Below are 20,261 nucleotides of genomic sequence, written 5' to 3'. Positions count from 1 at the left end.
AAAAGACCCTGGATGAAGAGATGTCACACCACAGTACAGAGAAGACCAAAGTGCTTTTTCATTTCCATTTCAAATGTTATTTTATTATGGCAATATGCTCTCTAACCAAATCAGGTTTGTGGAGAGGAGAAGCACAGTTCAGTTTGAAAAAGAGTGGTTGTACTTCAGGGATGGTTTCTTTCTTGCCTTCTCCTCTCTAGTCAAGCACAAGTAATTCTAGGATTTTACATAAACTCTAGAGTAGCATTAAAAATGAAATGTAAAATTCAGGCTATTAGAACTCTGGAAGTTGTGAGCGCCAGCTAAAAGCAGCAACTACAGAGGCAGAGCTGGTTTGGTTTGGTCTTCACACTTCTACATTTCCTCCCCTTCCTGTCTGGCATGTCCAGTTTTGCTCAGGTGTCTTGGACCTGAGAAATAACACACTTAACACATGTTATGATCACTGGGACCTTACACACAGGACAGGTAAAGAAAGCAAGCAGAAGCCCAGCAAAAAGCCACCGTGCCTTTAGGATTGTGGCTTTCAACGTAGTAATTGAAATCTGTGATTTGGATTCACCTATAGGTTTGCAAGGCATCTAGGCATACATCCGCTCCTGCTGATGACAGATAGCAGAGCAGGGAGCTGGGACTATGGAGGCAACAACATTTCACCCACAGCTCTTTCTTGCAAAGTGGAAGCATAAGGTAATTGTGAAAGCAACAGTGTTTCAGAACATTTCTTGCACTGCTGAGGTTTCTTGCTTGAGGTAGCCCAAACACAGAGTCTATAAACTCTGAATCTCTGCACAGAGGTCACATAAAAGGAGAAGACACCTAGCCAGAAGACAGGCAGGTTTATGTGGGTCAGGGCTGTTTCTTTCATGTGCCAGAGGACAAACCTGCACCTTTCCACCTTGAGCTGGTGAACTACAAAGCTTAAACCCCTCGGGACTCTTTTTTCCCCTCGGCTTGTCATGAGAGCCGCTAGGCAAGACACAGGAAGGAAAACCGCAGAAAAAACCTGGGAGATTTAATATATTTCTACTCTCTGTCCCTGTTCCTCCTTTTCTATGCATCAACAGTTTTAATAATCTGGCAAAAGCAAACCCTGAAACTAGAAAATCCTTTCCTACCCAGCGTCACCAAATGTTCCACACGTATTAAGAAGCATTACGATGAGAGGCAATGCATTTCATATGTTCTCTCTTTTCTTTTCTTCATTTGACACTGGTTAGTTCTGCTTTTTTTAACAGCTGCTCTGGAACAAACCGCTTGCCTTTCAAAACAAACAAAAAATTAGGATCTGTTTAAGAAACTGAGTTAATACAGCAGTGGTTTTTAGACGAGATAGATGAATAAATAAATAAATAAATAAATAAAAGCAGCGAAATGTTAAATCGCTCATGTATAATCTCTTCACTATCAAAATAAACCACTGCTACATCCACGCGAGGCATATGTAGAGTAAACAAAACAGATGGGGGGGTTTCCCACTGCTGGTTTCTTTCTTCTAAGGAAGGACGGTTATTTTCAGTTCATAAACTCTCAGCTGTCATCCCCGATTTATCCTCACAGCAAATTTCTGTCGAGGTTACACGGGTACGAGCCCGGGCGATGCGGCACGTCTCCCCGCTCCTACCCTCTTCCAGCTGCATCATTCGCAACCGGGCTTCGCGCTTCGCTCTTAACCCCTTTTTCACCCCTCCCTCTGACAGTGCCTGACATTTTGGGCACCTGGCTTGTGCTCCAGCACGGTGGGATCCGGACGGAGGAGAAACGCGCTTGTAGTTGGCTGGGAAGCGTTCCTCCTTCCTCCTTCCCTCGGGGAGGGGAGAAAGGGCTACTAAGGATAAGGAAACCCCGCCTGCGTCCAGTCCACTCCCCAAACAATGGCTTTATTTAAACATATAAAGACATCGCTGTACGGAGATCCTTTAAAAAAATGTTTTCGCCGTTCCCAGCCGTAGAGAGAGCGATCACTTATTTGCTGGAAAGGGCTCCTCCCGCCCCTTCCTACTCCTGCCCTCCCTCCTTCCCCCGCCTCCCTTCCCCATATATTATTACTCTATGCCACCAACGTTAAAACAGCCCCACCGCGCTCGCTGCCCGAGCCGCGGCCGTGAGAGAGCCTTTCCCTCGCCCCAAGCAGCCGCCAGCCGCCTCCTCCGGCCTCTGCCCCGGCCCCGGCCCCGGCCCCGGAGCGGCCCCGCCGCGCGGAGCTGTCTAACCCCGGCGAGTGCTGAAGCGCCCGGGGCGGGAGCCAGAGACCCCCCGGCCTCGCCCCGGCGCCCGGAGGCGAGAGGTAGGCGGCGAAGGGCGCCGCGGGGGATGGGGGGAGCCGGCGGCGGCGACCCCGCGCCGCCCGCCTGAGCCCGCCCGCGCCCCGCACACAAAGCCGCGCCGCGGCCATGGAAGAGGAGCTGAAGTGCCCGGTGTGCGGCTCGCTCTTCCGGGAGCCCATCATCCTGCCCTGCTCGCACAATGTCTGCCTGCCCTGCGCCCGCACCATCGCCGTGCAGACCCCGGAGAGCGAGCAGCACCTGCCGCCGCTGCTCCACCCGCGGGGCCCCGCGCCGCCCGCCGCCGCGCCGGGGCCGGGACCAGGAGCGGCCGCGGGCTCCGCCGCCTGCCTGGACTCGGAGTGCGCGGCGGGCGGCGGCGGCGGCGGCGGGGACCACGCGGACAAGCTGAGCCTGCACAGCGAGACCGACAGCGGCTACGGCTCCTACACCCCCAGCCTGAAGTCCCCCAACGGCGTGCGGGTGCTGCCGCTGGTGCCGGCGCCCCCGGGAGCGGCGGCGGCTCCGCGGGGCGCCGGCCCCGCCAGCTCCTCCCTCACCTGCCCGCAGTGCCACCGGAGCGCCTCCCTGGACCAGCGCGGCCTCCGCGGCTTCCAGCGCAACCGGCTGCTGGAGGCCATCGTGCAGCGCTACCAGCAGGGCCGCGCCGCCGCTGCCGCCGCCGCCAAGTGCCAGCTCTGCGACCGCAGCCCGCCCGAGCCGGCCGCCGTGCTGTGCGAGCAGTGCGAGGTGCTGTACTGCGCCGCCTGCCAGCTCCGCTGCCACCCGGCCCGCGGGCCCTTCGCCAAGCACCGCCTGGTGCCGCCGCCCGGACCCCCGGGCGCCCCCGGCGGCGGCGACGGCGGCGGCGGGAAGGGGGCGGGCGGCGGCCGCAAGCTGCCGACGTGCGCCGAGCATGACCTGGAGAACTACAGCATGTACTGCGTGACCTGCCGCAGCCCCGTCTGCTACCAGTGCCTGGAGGAGGGCAAGCACGGCAAACACGACGTGAAGGCCCTGGGCGCCATGTGGAAGCAGCACAAGGTGAGTGAGTCCCACCGGCCGGCCGGGAGGAGCAGTGTCATCGCTTGGCTCTGCGCTTTGTTCATCCCACTGTCCTGATGTCGGGTTGAAGCTTGTGGGACATAAGGATGCGTCGTACCCATCATCCTCCCAGATTTTTTACCCCTTGGCACGGTGCTCTTAGGTCTCTGGTCCTTCCTGACTGCCTGCCCCAGGGACTCCAGAGTCTCTGCTGAGGATTGGAAAACCCACCAACTCCCTTCCGTACTGGCCTTGACTTCTCTCAGCCTGAAAAGCTTAGGCTAAACCACCTGGGGTTAGCAAGTCCATCTCACTAACTTGTTTGCCTTTCACAGGGTTGTTGGCCATCCCATCCTCTCACAGGTGGCAGCAGCCATCTGTGAGGAGCAGGGGCAGGCAGAGTGGTCATTCCTTCCTTTCACTGCTTCCCTTTCACCAGGGGCTCAGCGGTGGCAAACATCTTTCCTGCCACATGTGCTGCCATGGTGTCAGGGCAGGAAAGTGACCCGGAGGGACCGGAATGTCTTAGATGGGAAAGTGTGATAGGGATGATCACAGGACATGCTGTTGTCTCCTGGGCCTCAAAGAAGCATCCACTCCCTCTCAGTTCCCAAAGAGGCTGGAAGGAATGGCTGGAGGGACCTTGTGACACAAAAACAAGTAAGGAAGTGTAGGATGGATGGAGTCTGGGGACAAGTAAAGCTTTTTCTTATTCACATGATGTCACTGATTGATTCATACTGCCCTGCAAGTGATGCTCCTTAGTCCCCATGGTAAAACTTCAGAGCCAGCTGCTTTGCAGCCCAGGCAGTTCACCGAGTTCTAGTAGAACTGCTGGGTCACCTGGCCACGCTCTCCTTGTTTAAAGTAAGACCTTACAACCATTTGAACAAAGAGCGAGACACGACCTGGGAAGTTGCAAAATTGTATGAAGTTAGCTCGTTCTTGTTAAGAACAGTGGACTCTGGAAAAAAAAATGCTAGTTAAAACACATGAATGTCCATATGGGCTTTAATACCTGAGTGCTGAGAGCACTCCTGAGGAGCCTCCCACTGGTACTGACAGGCTGACTCCTGTTCTTACCTCTGCTGTCAGAGTGGTTCCAAAGAATGTTCATCAATACGGTGATAGGCTCTTTATAAAGGGGAAAAGGACTTGTCCCCCAGCTGAGCAAAGAGCCCTTGGCTGGTGCTGCTGGCTGACGGGTTCCCTTCTGCTCATTCTCTGCTGCAGTTAGTAGTAAAGGAAGCACAGAGAGATCCTTTTAGACACTGCAGGAGAGGAACAAAATCAAGACTTGTCTCATCATCCTTCAGCCATGGAGTGGCTGAGACCAAGCTAGGCGTAGACGTTTGGCAAGGAAAAAAACCCTGACTTTCCATTGGAAGATTCCAAGAAGATGCCAGTTGGGCATAGTTTCTCCATCTGAGAAAGACTAAAGTTCTCCAGTGTGTGTTTCAGTTGGAATACTGCCTGCCAAGGGCTCAGCCCAACGTGACGGCTGTTTGTGTAGAGGAGATGTTCTCTTGGCTCAGGAGGAGCAGAGGATGAATTGACAGCCATCACTGTGTGTGCTAGTGGCATGGTCCACTTCTGAGCAGAATTATCTCAGTGAGCAGCAGCTGAGTTCACTGTGCATGTGTGGCCGAGGTTTTTGGAGGGTGAGAGACCAGCTCATGCTGTATTACTGTCTACCCAGAGTTAAAACAGTTTGCTGCCTTTTGAACAATGTGATAAACTCTGGTGTAATCAAAGTGCAGACTCAGGAAATTTTCTCTCCTACAGTCAAATATTGTCCAAAGAAAGAACAGTGCCCTGGGGGCTTGGATTTTTACCTCATTTTTTCTGGGAGTAAGGTATCACAGAATGTGGTTTTCTCTTGATTTACAGACTCAATCAATGTGAAACTTCCAGCGAAGGGAAAAAAAAAAAAGCTCAAAATTAAGTAATGTGTGGACTCTAAAATTGCACTCTTGTGAATATTATTTTTCCCAGAACTATGTGCTTGGCAGAAAATAAATATAATGGAACCATATAGCCAGACAGCCTAAATCATCAGCTCACATTCATTCAGAAAAATTGTTTTGGAATTAGATACTTCTGCTTAGAAATAGTTCTCAGATACAGCAATTTCTACAAGTTTATTACCTGTAGCTACTTTGGCCAAACGGTAAATTGCTTACATTGAGTGGTATGCCAAATGTAATTCAAGTTTTACGTGTTCATCTCCAGATGCTCCAGGCATAGCTGGAAGAGGCAGGTGCAAGTGCATGTCTGTAAGCTTTCATAGCCCAGCGAATTTTTCAGACTGACAGTTGTTCATCATCAGTTGATAAGCACCTGCTTATCTCCTCCTTAGGGCAGGGACTGGTATTCTTCACCTAAAATTCAGAGCCTGAATGCCTGCTTTTATTTGCCAGCCTAAAGAGTTGTGTTCCTAAAAACATCAGGGCTGTTTCAGAATTCAGAGCCAGGGTAAGCTTATCTAATCAATAGTTAATCTGCTGCTAAAGAGAGATGGAGGGAAAACAAATTAAATGAGCATGAACTGTTCGGTTGAACAAGGATGTTGGCATTATCTGGTTCATTTTCTGAAATCAAAGGAAGCATCACTCTTCCATGCCCATCTGGGTTTAATTACTCACCCTCATTATCTCTCTGTTCATTTATTCAATAGAAGTAGAAACTTGGTATCCATCTCCAGCATCCATGTTTTGGGTTGCAAGATTAGTTGTTCAAGTGAAGTGTCGTGGTTTGACCCCAGCCGGCAATGAAGCCCATGGTGTTGCTCCCCCGTGACGGGGTGGGGAAGAGAATAGGAAGGGTAAAAGCAATGAAGCTCCTGGGCTGAGATAAAGGCAGCAAAGCAAAAGCTGCACATACAAAACAAAGCAGAACCAGGAATTCATTCCCCACTTCCCACGGGCAGGCAGGTGTTCAGCCATCCCCAGGAAGCAGGGCTCGGTCATGCAGAACAGTTACCTGGGGAGACAAATGTGACTTCAAATGTACCTCCCTCCTTCTTCCTTCCTTGGTTTTATATTGCTGAGCATGACGTCCTATGGGGTGGGACGGGATATTCCTTGGGTCAGTTGGGGTCAACTGTCCTGGCTGTGTCCCCTCCCAACTCCTTGTGTGCCCCAGCCCACTCGCTGGTGGGGTGAGAAGCAGAAAAGGCCTTGGCTCTGTATGATCAGCAGTTACGCAAAACCCCCTAAATTACCAACACTGTTGTGAGCACACATCCCAAACACAGCCCTGCACCAGCCAGGATGAAGAAAATTAACTCTGTCCCCGCCAAAACCAGCACATGAAGGTACCACTGGGTAGAACACTGTTTGTCAGGAGTTATTAATGGCTGCAGCCAGTGGAGCTTGTAACATTTAGGTTTGGCTTCCAGTACATATTTCTGCAGCACGAAAAATTGCTCTGAGCGTACAGGGCATTTTTTTATGGCTTGGTTGGTTTAGCGAGGGCTTAGTCATGTAGCTCTCTTTGATTTGAATGGGAAGTGCATGACTAAATTCCACTGCTTTGTAAGGTATCTTTTACAAATGCTTGGAAAAACAAGGCTATTATCTGTAAGTGGGTTTCACAAATGGAGATCTGGTCTGCTCCCCGGCTTCACGCTGCAGTTGCGTTAATGCAGCCACAGGTTTTAATGAACATGGCAATTTGCTTCTGAGCCCTTTGAACAATGACATCGCTGAGTTTCTATTGCAGCTCTTTGCAATGGGAGCGTGCCGGGAGCTGGGCACAATTGTGCTAATTGCAATTGTACATATGCTGGTTACAATTTGTCTGCAGTGATTCGGATTTCAATGGCTGCTGTGATGCCCACATACAGCTTTTGGCACTTCTTATCTGATGAAATGCACTTTGGGATGATTCGAGAGCAAGGGCAGGTGTTGGGGAAGTGGAAGAAAGAAAGGAGCCCCTTGCTTACCTGGGACAATTTGGTTGGGCCAGTCAACAGCAGAGCATACCATGCTGTTGTCACCTATTTTTTCTCAGTTCACCTTGGTCACACCCCACTCCTACCTTGTTCTGTGTCAGCTTGACAAACCAAAGGCTCTGGTGTGCCTTGTGGATGGAGCGCAAAGTGCAATCAAAAAGGGTGGGCTTTAAACTCTGGGAACTTTGATCAGCCTGTGAAATCCTGATTGTCTGGTCTGCTAGACAATAGGGACCCTTTCAAGCACTTAGAGTTTGGTTCTGTGACCTCAAGTACTGCCCATTTCAAACATCATTGCTTAAAATTTTTGTGTAGTGACAGGAGTTTGTGTAAGAGAATAATAAATATTCCAGTACTGCGAAACATACACAGTAATGTGTCTTCCCATTAAATTTCTTACCAATCAGTTGTAGCAAAGCATATTTGATTTTCAAGTTTAGCACATATTTGATTTTCAAGTCAGGGTTTGTACCCGCTTGCTGCAGGAGACCCCCCTGCATGGGGTTAGGCAGGTGCTGCCAGGGTCTGCTCTTTCCTCTCCTTCACTAACGAGGGAGCTCAAGGGGAGGATGAGTAGCAGATGCTCAGGCAGCCCAACCTTTGGCAGCAGCCTGCAGAAGTGAGCTGTAATTTGCTTCCCTCCAGGAGTGAGAGGGAATGGGAGAATGAGTGGTGACTTGCAGTCAGGACTCCTCTTAGAGGCTTGTAATCTTTGTGCCTTCCTACACAGAAGAGACTATTTCGAGGAACACTAGTCCCAAGGAAATGAGATGGCAACCTAATGACGTTAGCAAAGGTACTTCATCTTCCACTTCCTGATGCCAGTTGCCGTATCTGTTTGGCAAGGATAATGGGCTGGGTATCAGCAATCTGTTAGCTGCCAAGTCCACTCGAGGGATAGACCCTGCAGAACATTCCTGCTGCGACCTATCTGGTCCCATAGAGAAGTAATGCTGGGTATGGGCTTGCCATGGACTGACAAACAGACCAACACTGGTAATCCCAGGTGGGCTTCCAGGAAAACAGCACCGGGGCTGCTCCAGTCAGACCATGGCGGTTCTGGGTCTCCCAGGGGGCAGAACCACTCTTTCCTTCCCATGCTGGAAGTCCATTGAGAAGCATGTGTTTTGGTCTAGAGATCTCGGATGCTGAGGAAAGGGGAGGTTAGGTCTTCAGTGTGGCCTTACAAAAGACAAATTCCATATGTGTCACCTGCCAAAAGTTACAGAAAGGTGTGTTTTTTCCAACTTTCCCAGAAATATTCACGCTTTTGTTGGGGAGGTAAGAGGCCCAAAGGGATGTTACTATGAAGTCTAAAAAGGCAGGTTTATCTTTGAAGCCCTAATGTACCTCAGATTTGGTAGGATCTACCCCATTTAAAAAGAACTCAGGCTTTGATGAAAAAAAAGGTGCCATTTTGGAAAGCAGTTGGGGATTTTTCAGCATGACAGATGCTACTGTTTAAGTGTAAGACTATTATTTCCTTACATATGTGGGTAGCTGTCTTATAAAAAGGTATTTTGACTTACCAAGTCACTGCAATAAAGTGGAATGTGCAGACACAATACTTGACTGCCCCCACATGCATATTTCACCTTTATTAAATCTTATTACAATTAAAATCTTAACTATTCTCTTCTAGTACAAACACTCTGTGCATGTAAGAGTACATGCAACAGCAAGTAAGCCTTTTAGCACATTAATAATCGTCAAAACCAAGGATTAGCAAGAAACATATTTGCATTTTATCTCTAATTTCCCCCCCTTTTTTTTTTCGTCTTGCAGGCACAGCTGTCTCAGGCTTTGAATGGTGTTTCGGATAAAGCAAAGGAAGCTAAAGAATTTCTGGTTCAGCTGAAAAATTTATTGCAGCAGATCCAGGTAACACTAGAATATTAGCTGTTTTGATAATGCAGTAATCAATAGAACCGAGTGAATAATTTATCTGATGACTTTGTCTCCTGTGCTATTCTCATCTTTCCTGGAATCATCTGACCTTTCTTGAATGGATTTGCTAGGCAAAATTATTCATCAAATAATGCCTGCAAGCCCCTCTTAGCTTCTAGATTGTTTGCTGTTTATTGCAAGAAGCTGACACTCGGTGCTGGACATCTGAGCTGCGTTGATTAGTATTTGATTGAATCCATCGGTCATGCTTCTGGGCTCCTTCCTGTCTGCAACTGCTTAAATCAGGCATTTAGGATAAGTCCTCGTTTTACCATAAATTTAATAACATAAATTTAACAACACAATTTACTACTTGTTTTTCATGTTACATTTTCTAAAAATGCACTCATTTCTGGACAAAATCCAGTCAACCTGTTCACTAGAGTATTTGTAGGATGTTTAAAAAAAAAGGGAGAAACAAATGCTGCTAAATCAGTGTGCTGGTTTAGTGAAGCAGAAGATACTTTCATGCCTATAATTGCCCAGCTTTAATGGCCAGAAAAGGGCTCATGGTGAGCACGGTAATTGAGGGCACAAACCCCAAACGTAACAAGTCCAGCTTTGAGCCAAATTTAGACTCACCAGTGCTGGGGGTCAGATGATCCTCAAGGTCCTTCTCACCCTGAGGAGTGTGGCTGGAAGTGTGCCTCCATAGGCTGAGCTTCGCAGCGCCCAGGAGGGGACACTTGTTACCCACAGCAGCAGTGCTCTCTGTCAGTGGGGTTTCTGTGGGATATGCATCTGCTGCTCTGCGATGTGCCGGCCCTGCTGCTTGCTCATCTTTCATCAACAAGCAAGTCCTGTTCCTGTTACTAACAGAAAGCCACAGCAGAAGCTCAGAAATCTGTGTTTGGTTTAGAATTTAACTGTTAAAATTCCTCTTCACGTTCCAGATGATGAATTCATACCCCAAATGCTGCCCAGGCTCTCAGGCTGCCACAGGGAAGTGTAGCTGCCTACCCTCATGGTTTTCTGCAGACACATGGGAAAGGGAACAAACCGATACTGGGAAATTGAGGGGAAGAAAAAAGCACATCTAACTGAAAGAAACCGGTGCTAAGCCACCAACTGGCACCTTTCACATACCATGTTATAGACATAGTATGAAGTTTCTTTCAGCTGACTTTACCTATCTAAAAGTTATGTAGTTCACCTAACCTAGTCATTTAGGCTCTTTCATTGTTCAAGGAAAAGGATGGGCACATCTAGAGAGCAGTTCTCCCTGCAGGTATGAATGGTTATTTTAGGGTGGAATAACTCATCCAAACCAGTAGTCTGTCACCAATCTTTTCCTGAGTCACCTACCTCTATTAAAAATGTATTTTTCCCTCGTGAAACCTAAAGGTGGCCTATTACAACTATTTATGACTAAGCTGTAAAACCCTTTAATGGATTTCAATAAAATCACTGCCAAATCACTCTGCATAAGGGAGCAGCTACAATTAGATCAAAAGACCAAGCCATTTCTTTGATGCTGCTCGTTGCTCAAAATGCTAGAGGAGAACTCAGAAGAGGAAGTCATCGCCCTTTAACATTTAGGCATTTCTGGGCACAAAGCTGAGTCTGATCCTCACGTGTTAAGCCAGTCTCCATCATGCCTCTGAGTAAGGAGATCATATTTCAGGAAACCAAACCAGCAGCGCTAAGCAGCTGTATACCAGTAAGTATTCCTAAGTGAAACAAGGCTGGAACGCACCTTCGGGGGGATCAGCCACACACTTTAACCCTTAGAATCATAGAATGGTTGCAGTTGGAAAAGACTTTCAAATCATTGAGTCCAACCATCTATCCAGCCCTACTAGGTCCAACACTAGACCATGTCACTAAGTACAACATCTGCTCTTCTTTTAAACACCTCCAGGGATGGAGACTCAGCCACCTCACTGGGCAGCCCATTCCAACATCTGACAACCCTTTCAGTAAAGCAATTTTTCCTAATACCCAACCTAAACTTCCCCTGATACAATTTAAGGCCGTTTCCCCTTGTCCTGTCACTAGCTACCAGGGAGAAGAGACCAACCTCCACCTTACCGCAGCCACCTTTTAGGTAGCTGTAGAGAGTGATGAAGTCTCCCCTCAGTCTCCTTTTCTCCAGACTAAACAATACTAGCTCCCTCAGCCACTCCTCAGGAGATTCGCCTTCCAAGCTCTTCACCAGCCTTCTCTGGACATACTGAAGCATCTCGATGTCCTTCTTGCAGTGAGGGACCGAAAACTGAACACAGTACTCCAGGTGTGGCCTCGCCAGCGCTGAGTACAGGGATAGGATCACTTCCCTACTCCTGCTGGCCACACTGTTGCTTAATGAGCTCCCTGACATGTCTCCCGTGACAAATTGGACTCTTCCCAGGCGATGCTCAAGCAGCGTTTGATGATAGCACATACCAGGAAATACTCCTGGTAGGCAGGTTTGGTACGGCCATGCTGTTTGAGGGGAAAGGGTTTAGTTGTGTCTTGAGCTCATCTGTGCCTTTTTGCATCTGAACCAGAAAAGCCCAGTTCTTGGACTGTTATTTGGGAGTGAATAGATATCACCTTTGTGCGTGGATTTATACCCAGACCCATGTATCTCAGAGCAGGTTGTTTCTAGCAGAAGTCTTACGATGGCTGCCACACACACATACAGACATTTATCTCCCAGAAAAAAAAATCTTTAAAATATATGTTGTTTACACAAAGGAGCAAGCAATATATATATTTTTTTATCCTGTTTCATTGCACAGCAGACCAGACAGCCATCTGCACTCTTTGTATCTCTCCTCTCTGAGTCTGCCAGAGCTACCAGGAGCTGTACTTTTATCTTGCCTGGGGCAGTTTGCAAATTCACAATCTACTTTTCCCTGCTTTGCAGATCTCTTGTTTCACCCTGGTTTTTCTTTCCTTTCTCCTTTCTGAGCTGACTTTCAAATCTCTTGGTCTCTTCTCTTCAGAAACTGCCTGTTCCTCACTGCCCCTGTTGCTTCCTTGCTCCTCCTCGGTTGCTGTCATTATCCCATCTGCTGTAACGATTTCATCCTTTCCCACTTGAAAGAGGCGTATCGCCAAACACCCCGTCTGATGTGTGAACAGAGAGCGAGGAAAGAAATGATGCCTTACAGCCACCGACTGATCCAGGCTCTGTACACAAACCAGCACTTCAAGAGTAGCTGGATGGAAACGGGCTTACGAGGGAGTCGGGTGTGATATAAGCCGAGGAGGGAGAGATGCAAACAGGAAGAGTCTGAGACAAGCCCGTGAATGGTAACTGAGCCATCTGGTGTCTCTCCCCCCACCCATCTTGCTGGCAGGTGTAGGGATGTAGCGGGGACCTTTCAGGGAGGAGTGACCCTGCATCCCTCAGCTGGAGAATGGGATGTGTGTATCACAGTGGGAGAAGGGAAAATTCGGTGTGGAAAATTTTGCTCTCAAAAGAATGAAGCCAGAGCAATGAGCAGAAAAGAAGAGCAAAGCAGAACCAAAGGAGCTGAGAGATGATTAAGTAATCCCCTAAGTCATTACTTAGGGGAGTGTGATGGCTTTCTGTAGAGATGCTTCTCCTTCAGCACGTGCCTAAAATCTTCTCACATTTAACACTGCTTCTCTTTTATTATTTGTATGGGTATTTGGGAGGAAAGCTGCTATTACAACTGAACATCCCCTGGGAAGAGGAGCTTGAACACTTTCTTCTTCTTTTAGTCTCATGAGCAGAGGAAGCGAGGGAGAGCCTCCCTTTGAATGGGTGCTACAGCATCAGTTCCACAGCCAGAGAAAGCCATCCCCAGGAGGAGGAGGGGCAGCTCAGGACCTTGTAGTACCATCTCCTCAGAGTTCTATGGCTGCAGTGGTAGCATGGGTTGTTCCCCATTGATCAGACAGGAGTTGACGATACCCATGCCCTGAACAAGGCTTAGTGGAGGCAAGTGTTTTATACCTCAGATGTTGGTCTCTGCCTAGCAGAGACTTTTATCACAATGTGAATAAAAATCTTATCAAATGCATGTCTCTACTGCCTGTTTTTAAAGGAGTACTTGAAGTAATACACAAAACCTCAGGGCTTTGATTAATTTTCTTGTAATAAGCCTATAGACCAGTTTCTGGTCAATAATTCTCTCCTAATTGTCATGGTGTAGAGCCAGTCATTCCAAAGTTGTTCCAGCAGGATATTAAAAGGGGTGGAAGGGGCAGAATTGTCTTAGGTACATCTGTGCACTGTGTTTGTTAGGTGTAGGTTTTACATTATGTTGTACTACATGTGTTGTCTGAAATGTGCCAGTAAGTCAGGGTTTTATATAAGCCCATTTTGTGGCGTAGCATCTTACTGTTTCATTTTATAGTGTGCAGCTATTGCCCCTACAGCTATAATGAAATCAGAAAGGCAACGGAGATGCCAAAGGAAATCTTGAAAGGAAATCTTTTCTGAATGGAGAACCAGGTAAGAGTGAACAATAGCTTAAGATGTAAAATAGGCTTTCTCTGATGAGTATGACTCTCACCTTCTTCTAGGAGAATGGGTTGGATTATGAAGCCTGTCTTGTCGCTCAGTGTGATGCCTTGGTTGATGCGCTAACGCGACAGAAGGCAAAACTGCTCACAAAGGTGACCAAAGAACGTGAGCACAAGCTGAAGGTGAGCACAACTCTCATCAGCTGAGCATGGCTGATGATACCTGGTGTTACTGTGCATTTTGTCAAGTCCCCAACCCTTCACACCATGAAAATTCTTAATGACCAAATCCTAAGGTCCTTCAGCAGGTTCAGAGGTTTGGTGGAACTGTGCTTATAGGCTTAAAATGAGGCTTATACTTCAGCAGTCTTTATTTACCTGATGGTTTTCAGCTGAGGTGCTTTTGAGACGTGCTTGCTAGTGATACCCTTGTGTGGTTTTGATTCTGGGACCTCTCAAATGCAAGAAATCCCTTCTGCCCAAGTAAAATTCTGGATTATGCTATCTCTTGAAGAAATTCAGGCAAGCCACCTGTGCTAGCCATGTGCTTACTCAAAAGTTATTTAAGAAATGCAGTAAAGAGGGGTGGAAGAAGAAAGCTATAAATGGTTGAACAAAGTGACAGTCAAGAAATGTTTAAAAAGCCTGTTTCTTGAAATGTTGACCCAGATATGTGATTTTGAGGTATTATAGCATCATTAATAGTACCGAAGGCAGGAGGAAATTGAAAGGAATTGAAGTGAAAAATCTAACATGACAAACAATGAATAAAATCTACCTGAAATCAGCATTTAAACCCCCTCATGCTTAGCAAGGACCAACAGTTAGAGCACACTACTAACAGCACAGCTAATCCCGCAGTTTATTCCTGTCAGGCTGTTGGACCTCAGGAGTTGTGCAATTGAACACCGTGCTATTAGGCCTGATCTACAGCCATGTGGCATCAGAATGTGTCCAAAAGGTGGAGAAATGAGATGCAGTTTTTTTGTTTCCTAATCCTAGCAATGCATTCTTAAGCAAGCCAGGATCAATGGTGAATAGTGAAGAGAGTGGCACGGTATATAATCTGCAAGAAACCACTCCTGTGGTTTTCCTCTATTAATATTTGCATTTTAAGTCAAGCATTTTTTTAAAAGCTCGGATTTTAATGGAAGTGTGATTGTAAATGTGAATACTGCAAAGGCAGAAACATGTTCTGTGCTTTTTGTGCCCTGAGCAAGCCTGATCTTTGAGCAATTAATCTGCTTGGAAAAAAATTGAGATTCCCTGTGCACAACATTTTGCCAAGCTAATTATCGGTATTTACAATACAGAGCAAGGGAGTGTAGCTGATGGAGATATGGCAATGGCCATATGGCATCTAAATTAAGCATAGCTTTAACACACTCTTCCATTCGTTCTCTCCTCTGAAATATTCTTATGCCATTCACTGTAAGCTGAGGCAGTCATCAGAACTGTACTGACACTTGTCTTCCAGGTTGTTTGGGACCAGATAAATCACTGTACACTGAAGCTACGCCAGTCAACGGGGCTTATGGAGTACTGCCTAGAAGTTATCAAAGAAAACGATCCCTCGGGGTTTTTACAGGTATTTTCTGTTTATGGTGGAAAAATGAATAGAATTTAAAGCTAAATCTAAAAAAATGGACTGCTGTGCTAATTAGCCTCTTCCATCCACAAGGCAGGTTCACCTTAACTCCTGTTAGTACTGTCAAAAAGCTCTGATAGCTTGGTGATTGCGCGAGTGTCCCAGCAAAGGGACACCTTCGACCAGCTAGCTGCACTCTGTGGAGTTAGTGGTCACACCATTTCCCTGATTGCTGACGTTTTTCCTCTTGCCAGCCCTTCCTTCTGGGCCAAAAGAGAGATGCTGTGCGGCTCATGATAACCCTCCATTTTATTCTCACCCCAGTAACCCAACAAGGGGCCTCACAGAGCTCTCTGGCCTCTTTGGAAAGGTCTGTGACACAGCAGAGTAGTATTTCTCCCCTTTGCTTTCCTCTTTGCCATGTGAAAGAGTTCTTTCAACAGCTCCCTTGTGAGGAAATCCAGCCGTAGAGGCTTGCATGTAGCTTTGCTTCACTGGGGTCGTAGCACCTCACTGGGCTACAAGACATGGCTTGTAGCAGAAGAACCTGGGTGCCCTCTCTTTGCAAAATACAGCTTGGCCAAAAATTCCCTTAATTCACAGGATACTGTTTCTTAGATGCAAGCAGTGAAATGTCTATTGATGACATAAAATATAAACAGTTCATTATCCAGCTAATTATTTTCCCTATTTTATTAAATTATTTTTGTTAATTATTTTACTTTTTCCTATTTGGTTTTTTTTTTTACTTATTAATCGCCTAAGAAGAAGGGCACATCAGACAAAATGATCTACATGTGGCTGTCAGCTGAAGAGGGCACGCTGCACACATGGAATGCATGAGTGTTGGGGGGCTGTCATAGCATCCCTAAAAAAACTGCATGAGAATTAGCCAGCTTAAACCTATTAGCACTCCAGATTGATTGTTACTGTCACGTCTGGTCTCAAGCAAGAGTGGGGAATGTGTGGTGTATATTAATCTCAAGACCACACAGATTTTAGCAGGCTGGATATTGCTGGACAAATTAAACCTTTAGGTGTTATCTACGTGCTTCGTTTTCCTTTCAGCTTATTTTTCCTGCAACCTTTGTGACTTCCTCCTTTGCAATCACCTTTTATAAAAAAAACACATTTGTTTTTACCTTTTCCTGGTTTATTTAATGATGTTTTCAAGGCAGCCAGCAAACACTGAGGCACTGCATTACTCCAAGCAACTACTCCTGCAGCCAGGATATCGAAACACAGCCAAGGGGTCCAGCATCCCAATAAGCGACTGCAAGGTTTTTTGAAAGGCTATAAGAAGCTCCTCCATGTGTTGCACAGACTGATTTAGGAGCTGTTCATACAGGGGCTCACACAGAAGAGTCTTCCCAGTAACACAGAAATGTGCCTGAACCTCTTCAGTAACGAAAAACTCTCTCTGACATATCCAGAAGAAAATTCTGCTCTGTGTGACTTAGAGGAAGCTCAGAGGGAGAGGCTCCGGATGCCCAAATGGCAGCTTTACTGAGCTCAAGGACAGCTGACTTAATTGATTTTGCAGAGCCAGGATTTCACTTCCAGAGGAGTCCGCTGCGATCATCTCAGTCTGACTTCTGGCCTAATTGTCTGTGGGCTGAGCTAGAGCAAAGCTTTCAAAATGAAATTAACTTTTGATGTAATGATGGAAAATCCGTCATATTTCTTCGAAAATCTGCCTGGCAACTTCTTGCCATCACTGGGAGAAATATTTTCCATTTGATTCTTTTTTATTCCTTTCAGCTTTCAACCACTGAATTACCTCTGCTGAATGGAGAGACCCTCTAACATTTAAATCTCTCTCTATAGCTGCTTTCTAAACAGGAGAGTAAAACTCAGCTGTGCAGGTTGGAGCACAGAGAGCAGAAGTATGTGTGGCATTCAGAGACACGATACCTAACATAATCTTAACAGGCTTTATAAATGCAATTTTTCCTTTCCTGCCCTAAGATGAGATTTGTTTTGAAAGGATGCAGCGTAAATGGAACTCACCCTAGCACGACCAGATCCTGTCTCAGCTGTCCTACTGTCGTGTTCCTGCTTGCATTGTGCTGCATCTCACAGGCATTCTGTCACTCCTAATGTGTGCATCTGCCCTTTCATTATAAGCCCTAATGCTCTCTTTCAGATTTCGGATGCTTTAATCAAGCGTGTTCAGGTATCTCAGGAACAGTGGGTCAAAGGAGCCTTGGAGCCAAAAGTGTCTGCTGAGTTTGACTTGACTCTGGATAGCGAACCTTTACTGCAGTCCATTCACCAGCTGGATTTTATTCAGATGAAATGTAGGGGTGAGCTTTTGTGATTTTCCTCTTTTTTCTGACTTTTTGTGCGTGTGTTGAAACTGTGCTGGGAAGAAGGGGAACATGGAGGGAGGAAAGAGGAGTGAATGGAAGTTGCTGGACAGTTTCAAAAGGTTTTCAAGCAAATTCAGGTTACTGGGTGCTTCCTAGAAAGGCGTGCTCACCTCACATGCATGGACCTGAATGAGCTTAGAGAAAGATACCAGGTGCAGCTAAAGATTTGAATAGGTGAATTCTTCAGAGTAGGGCTATCTAGATCAGCTTCAAAGATTAAAAAGACATTAGCTGCATGAAAACATATGTAATTTTACAGCATTCCTAGATTTATCATGGGTTAATTCAAAACACCAGTTACCCCTATCTTGTCAGGAACAGCTCAAGTAGTAAATAAATGTTGCCCCACACACAATAGGCTTGAATAGAGAAAAAAAAAACCCAAACAAAACAAAACCCCTTTGAATTGTATCTGAACTGTGCTGTGAATGGTGCCCAGCTTAAAAAAAATAAATTGTGAAGTAGAGATGCATGATGAGAAGAACACCTTGGTTTCAGGTATCTGAACAATCCCATGGGACACATTAGAGGGAAAGAAAGTTCAAAGAAATATTTACAAGTAGAAGCTGATGAACAGGAGATGCCACTGGCAAAAAAAAAAAAAACCCAAACAAAAAACCCCAAATACTAATGTCATGTGCTTGTAATGAGCTTGGTTTATATGGAGCAGGATGAGAACTGCATCAGAATTAGATCCATAGACTGGCTAGATTTGAAGGCCATTGTGGTCCCTGGGAATGGTGCCATTAGCTTCCCTCAGTGGCGATTCAAGCCTTAATTATACATGTGGGTGACAGGGTAGAGGCTGCCAGAAGTCAATGAATGAGTTAAGGATAATCATGTAATGATGTGAAATGTGCACTTTTTTGACTCCAAGCAAGCATAAAGCCTTCTGTTCAGTTTATCTGTTCTCTCTGGGCCTAACTCTGAACCTAAGAGACCCAAGATTAGTTAGGGTGAATAATTAGCAAAATTGTTTGGTGGATAAACAGTTAAAGGGCCAAGTTTGCTCACCAAGAGTGAGTATCTTGGCAAAAATGGGCTGCATTAAAGTTACTCATAAAAAACCTCTGAACTGCTCCTTTGAAATACAGCCAGGAAAGCAGAGTCAGGAGAGGAAGGGTATCACTGATAAAACTTCTTTGAATACTGTCTGCACTTGTCTGTTTAAGTCAATTTAGATTTAACGCTGGCCATACCTATTGTTAAATATATTTAATACTGATCTTCTGTCACCCTTCTTTTATCCAAAGATATAAAGAATTTAGTTAAACTATCCACTTAGATTGCTAATTAATCACAGGTCACTTGAGGTGAGAGCAGCTTAGGTATTTGGCTTTTGGGCATTCATCTGGCTTAAAGCTTGAAGACTTAGAGACTTTAATTGAGCCAGATTCACTGGAGCTTTATGAAAGATAGTGTTGTCCACTGATGCTCCCATTTATCATACAATTGCAATGAAACTCTGGTGCTGAGCTAAGCATGGCCTGAGGTGCAGAGAAGAGGACAGGGCTACTTCTGCCCAAACCTGTGCAGATCTTACAAACACCCTACCCAACACCCTTGGGCTTTTCTCCCCAGAGGCATTGCAACAGCTAGCCTGCAGGAGGGGCTTTTCTTTGAGCTGTCTTGGCCTTGACCAGGGAGTACCTGCTGGATGTCCCATCAGGTTGGTCAGCACAACTGGCATGACTGTGTACCCACCGTGAAAAGAATGGTGGGAATAGCCTGTCCACCATTCCTTTATAAGGGACCGTGTTATTCCTCCTCACGTCTCTGTGTGTCCTGGCAGTGCAAGCCACTGACTGGTCCCAAGCTAACACTGACGTTGCAGACTGTTTAGCATATAAAGGTGTATTTATATTTTTTAGTTTACAACTGAAAATCTGTTTGCATTTGAACTGCTCAGTCTGACACTTGGGCATTTTTGTTCTGAAATTCACCTTCACACCCTCAGCCAGCTCTACATTATCTTCTCATGCATCTAGAAAGAGAGGCAGGACACAGGAACAGTCACGGAAACACAGATGAAATGCAAAGAGTAAATCTCATTTTGATACCTCGCAAACCAGGGGATCCCCAAAGCAGAATGATCTTTCCCACAGCAGGGCAGGAATCTCGAGCAGGGTTGATAGGGTGCCTCTGAGTCTATCACAGGTCTAACGTTGTCTAAACACAGATGCTCGACTTGTCAAGCACACAAGACTAAGCAGTGATTAGTACGATATATGTGTTTTTCTACACCTCAGATGCAAGTCACTTGAGTGTCTTCACAGTCCTCCTTGCCTTTCTTCTGTCATTTTGCCAGGATAGGTAGTGTTGAGTAATCAACTCGGTATTTCAGCAGCGAGCACCCAGACTGACTGGGAACATTGCTGTGAGGAGAAGCTGGTCCTGCAGGGTGATGGTTTGCTACTATCAGGACTTGTATATTTCCACGCCTCCAATTTCACAAAGAAAAATGTCTCTTCACACCTTCTCCTTTCCTCCAGTCCTAGTGCACCAGCAGCCTTTGCCAAATGTTGGTGTTGAGGGGAATGTTACTAACTCACTATACTGACAAGAGTAGATGAATTAAAGATATCAGAGATGATCTGTAAAGGGAGTTCTGAGGAAACATAGAAGCATAGAGCCAGTGTGGCTTTTCCAGCAAGTTGTTTCACTCCAAA

At 46.3% G+C, this 20,261-nt stretch overlaps 1 protein-coding gene across 2 annotated transcripts in view; it reads left to right on the top strand.

The window, feature by feature from the left end:
- Positions 1–2,393: 2,393 nt before the first annotated feature.
- TRIM67 (tripartite motif containing 67) overlaps positions 2,394–20,261 on the top strand; it is a gene marked incomplete at both ends in the record, with an annotated part of 33,376 nt that continues 15,508 nt past the window's right edge. Inside the window, 5 exons of one of the 2 annotated variants that reach the window (XM_084262513.1) lie at positions 2,394–3,308; positions 9,049–9,144; positions 13,693–13,815; positions 15,110–15,220; positions 17,367–17,520. In XM_084262513.1, the coding sequence (XP_084118639.1) occupies positions 2,394–3,308; positions 9,049–9,144; positions 13,693–13,815; positions 15,110–15,220; positions 17,367–17,520 (1,399 nt within the window). Of the gene's footprint in view, positions 3,309–9,048; positions 9,145–13,692; positions 13,816–15,109; positions 15,221–17,366; positions 17,527–20,261 lie in introns of both variants that reach the window. The other variant, XM_084262514.1, reaches the window with a different exon arrangement.

The sequence above is a fragment of the Gallinula chloropus genome (assembly GCF_964237585.1).
Source record: "Gallinula chloropus genome assembly, chromosome: 3".
Taxonomy (NCBI): Eukaryota; Metazoa; Chordata; class Aves; order Gruiformes; family Rallidae; genus Gallinula; species Gallinula chloropus.
Note: the sequence above shows the minus strand (reverse complement) of the source record. Positions and strands in the feature narration are given on the sequence as shown.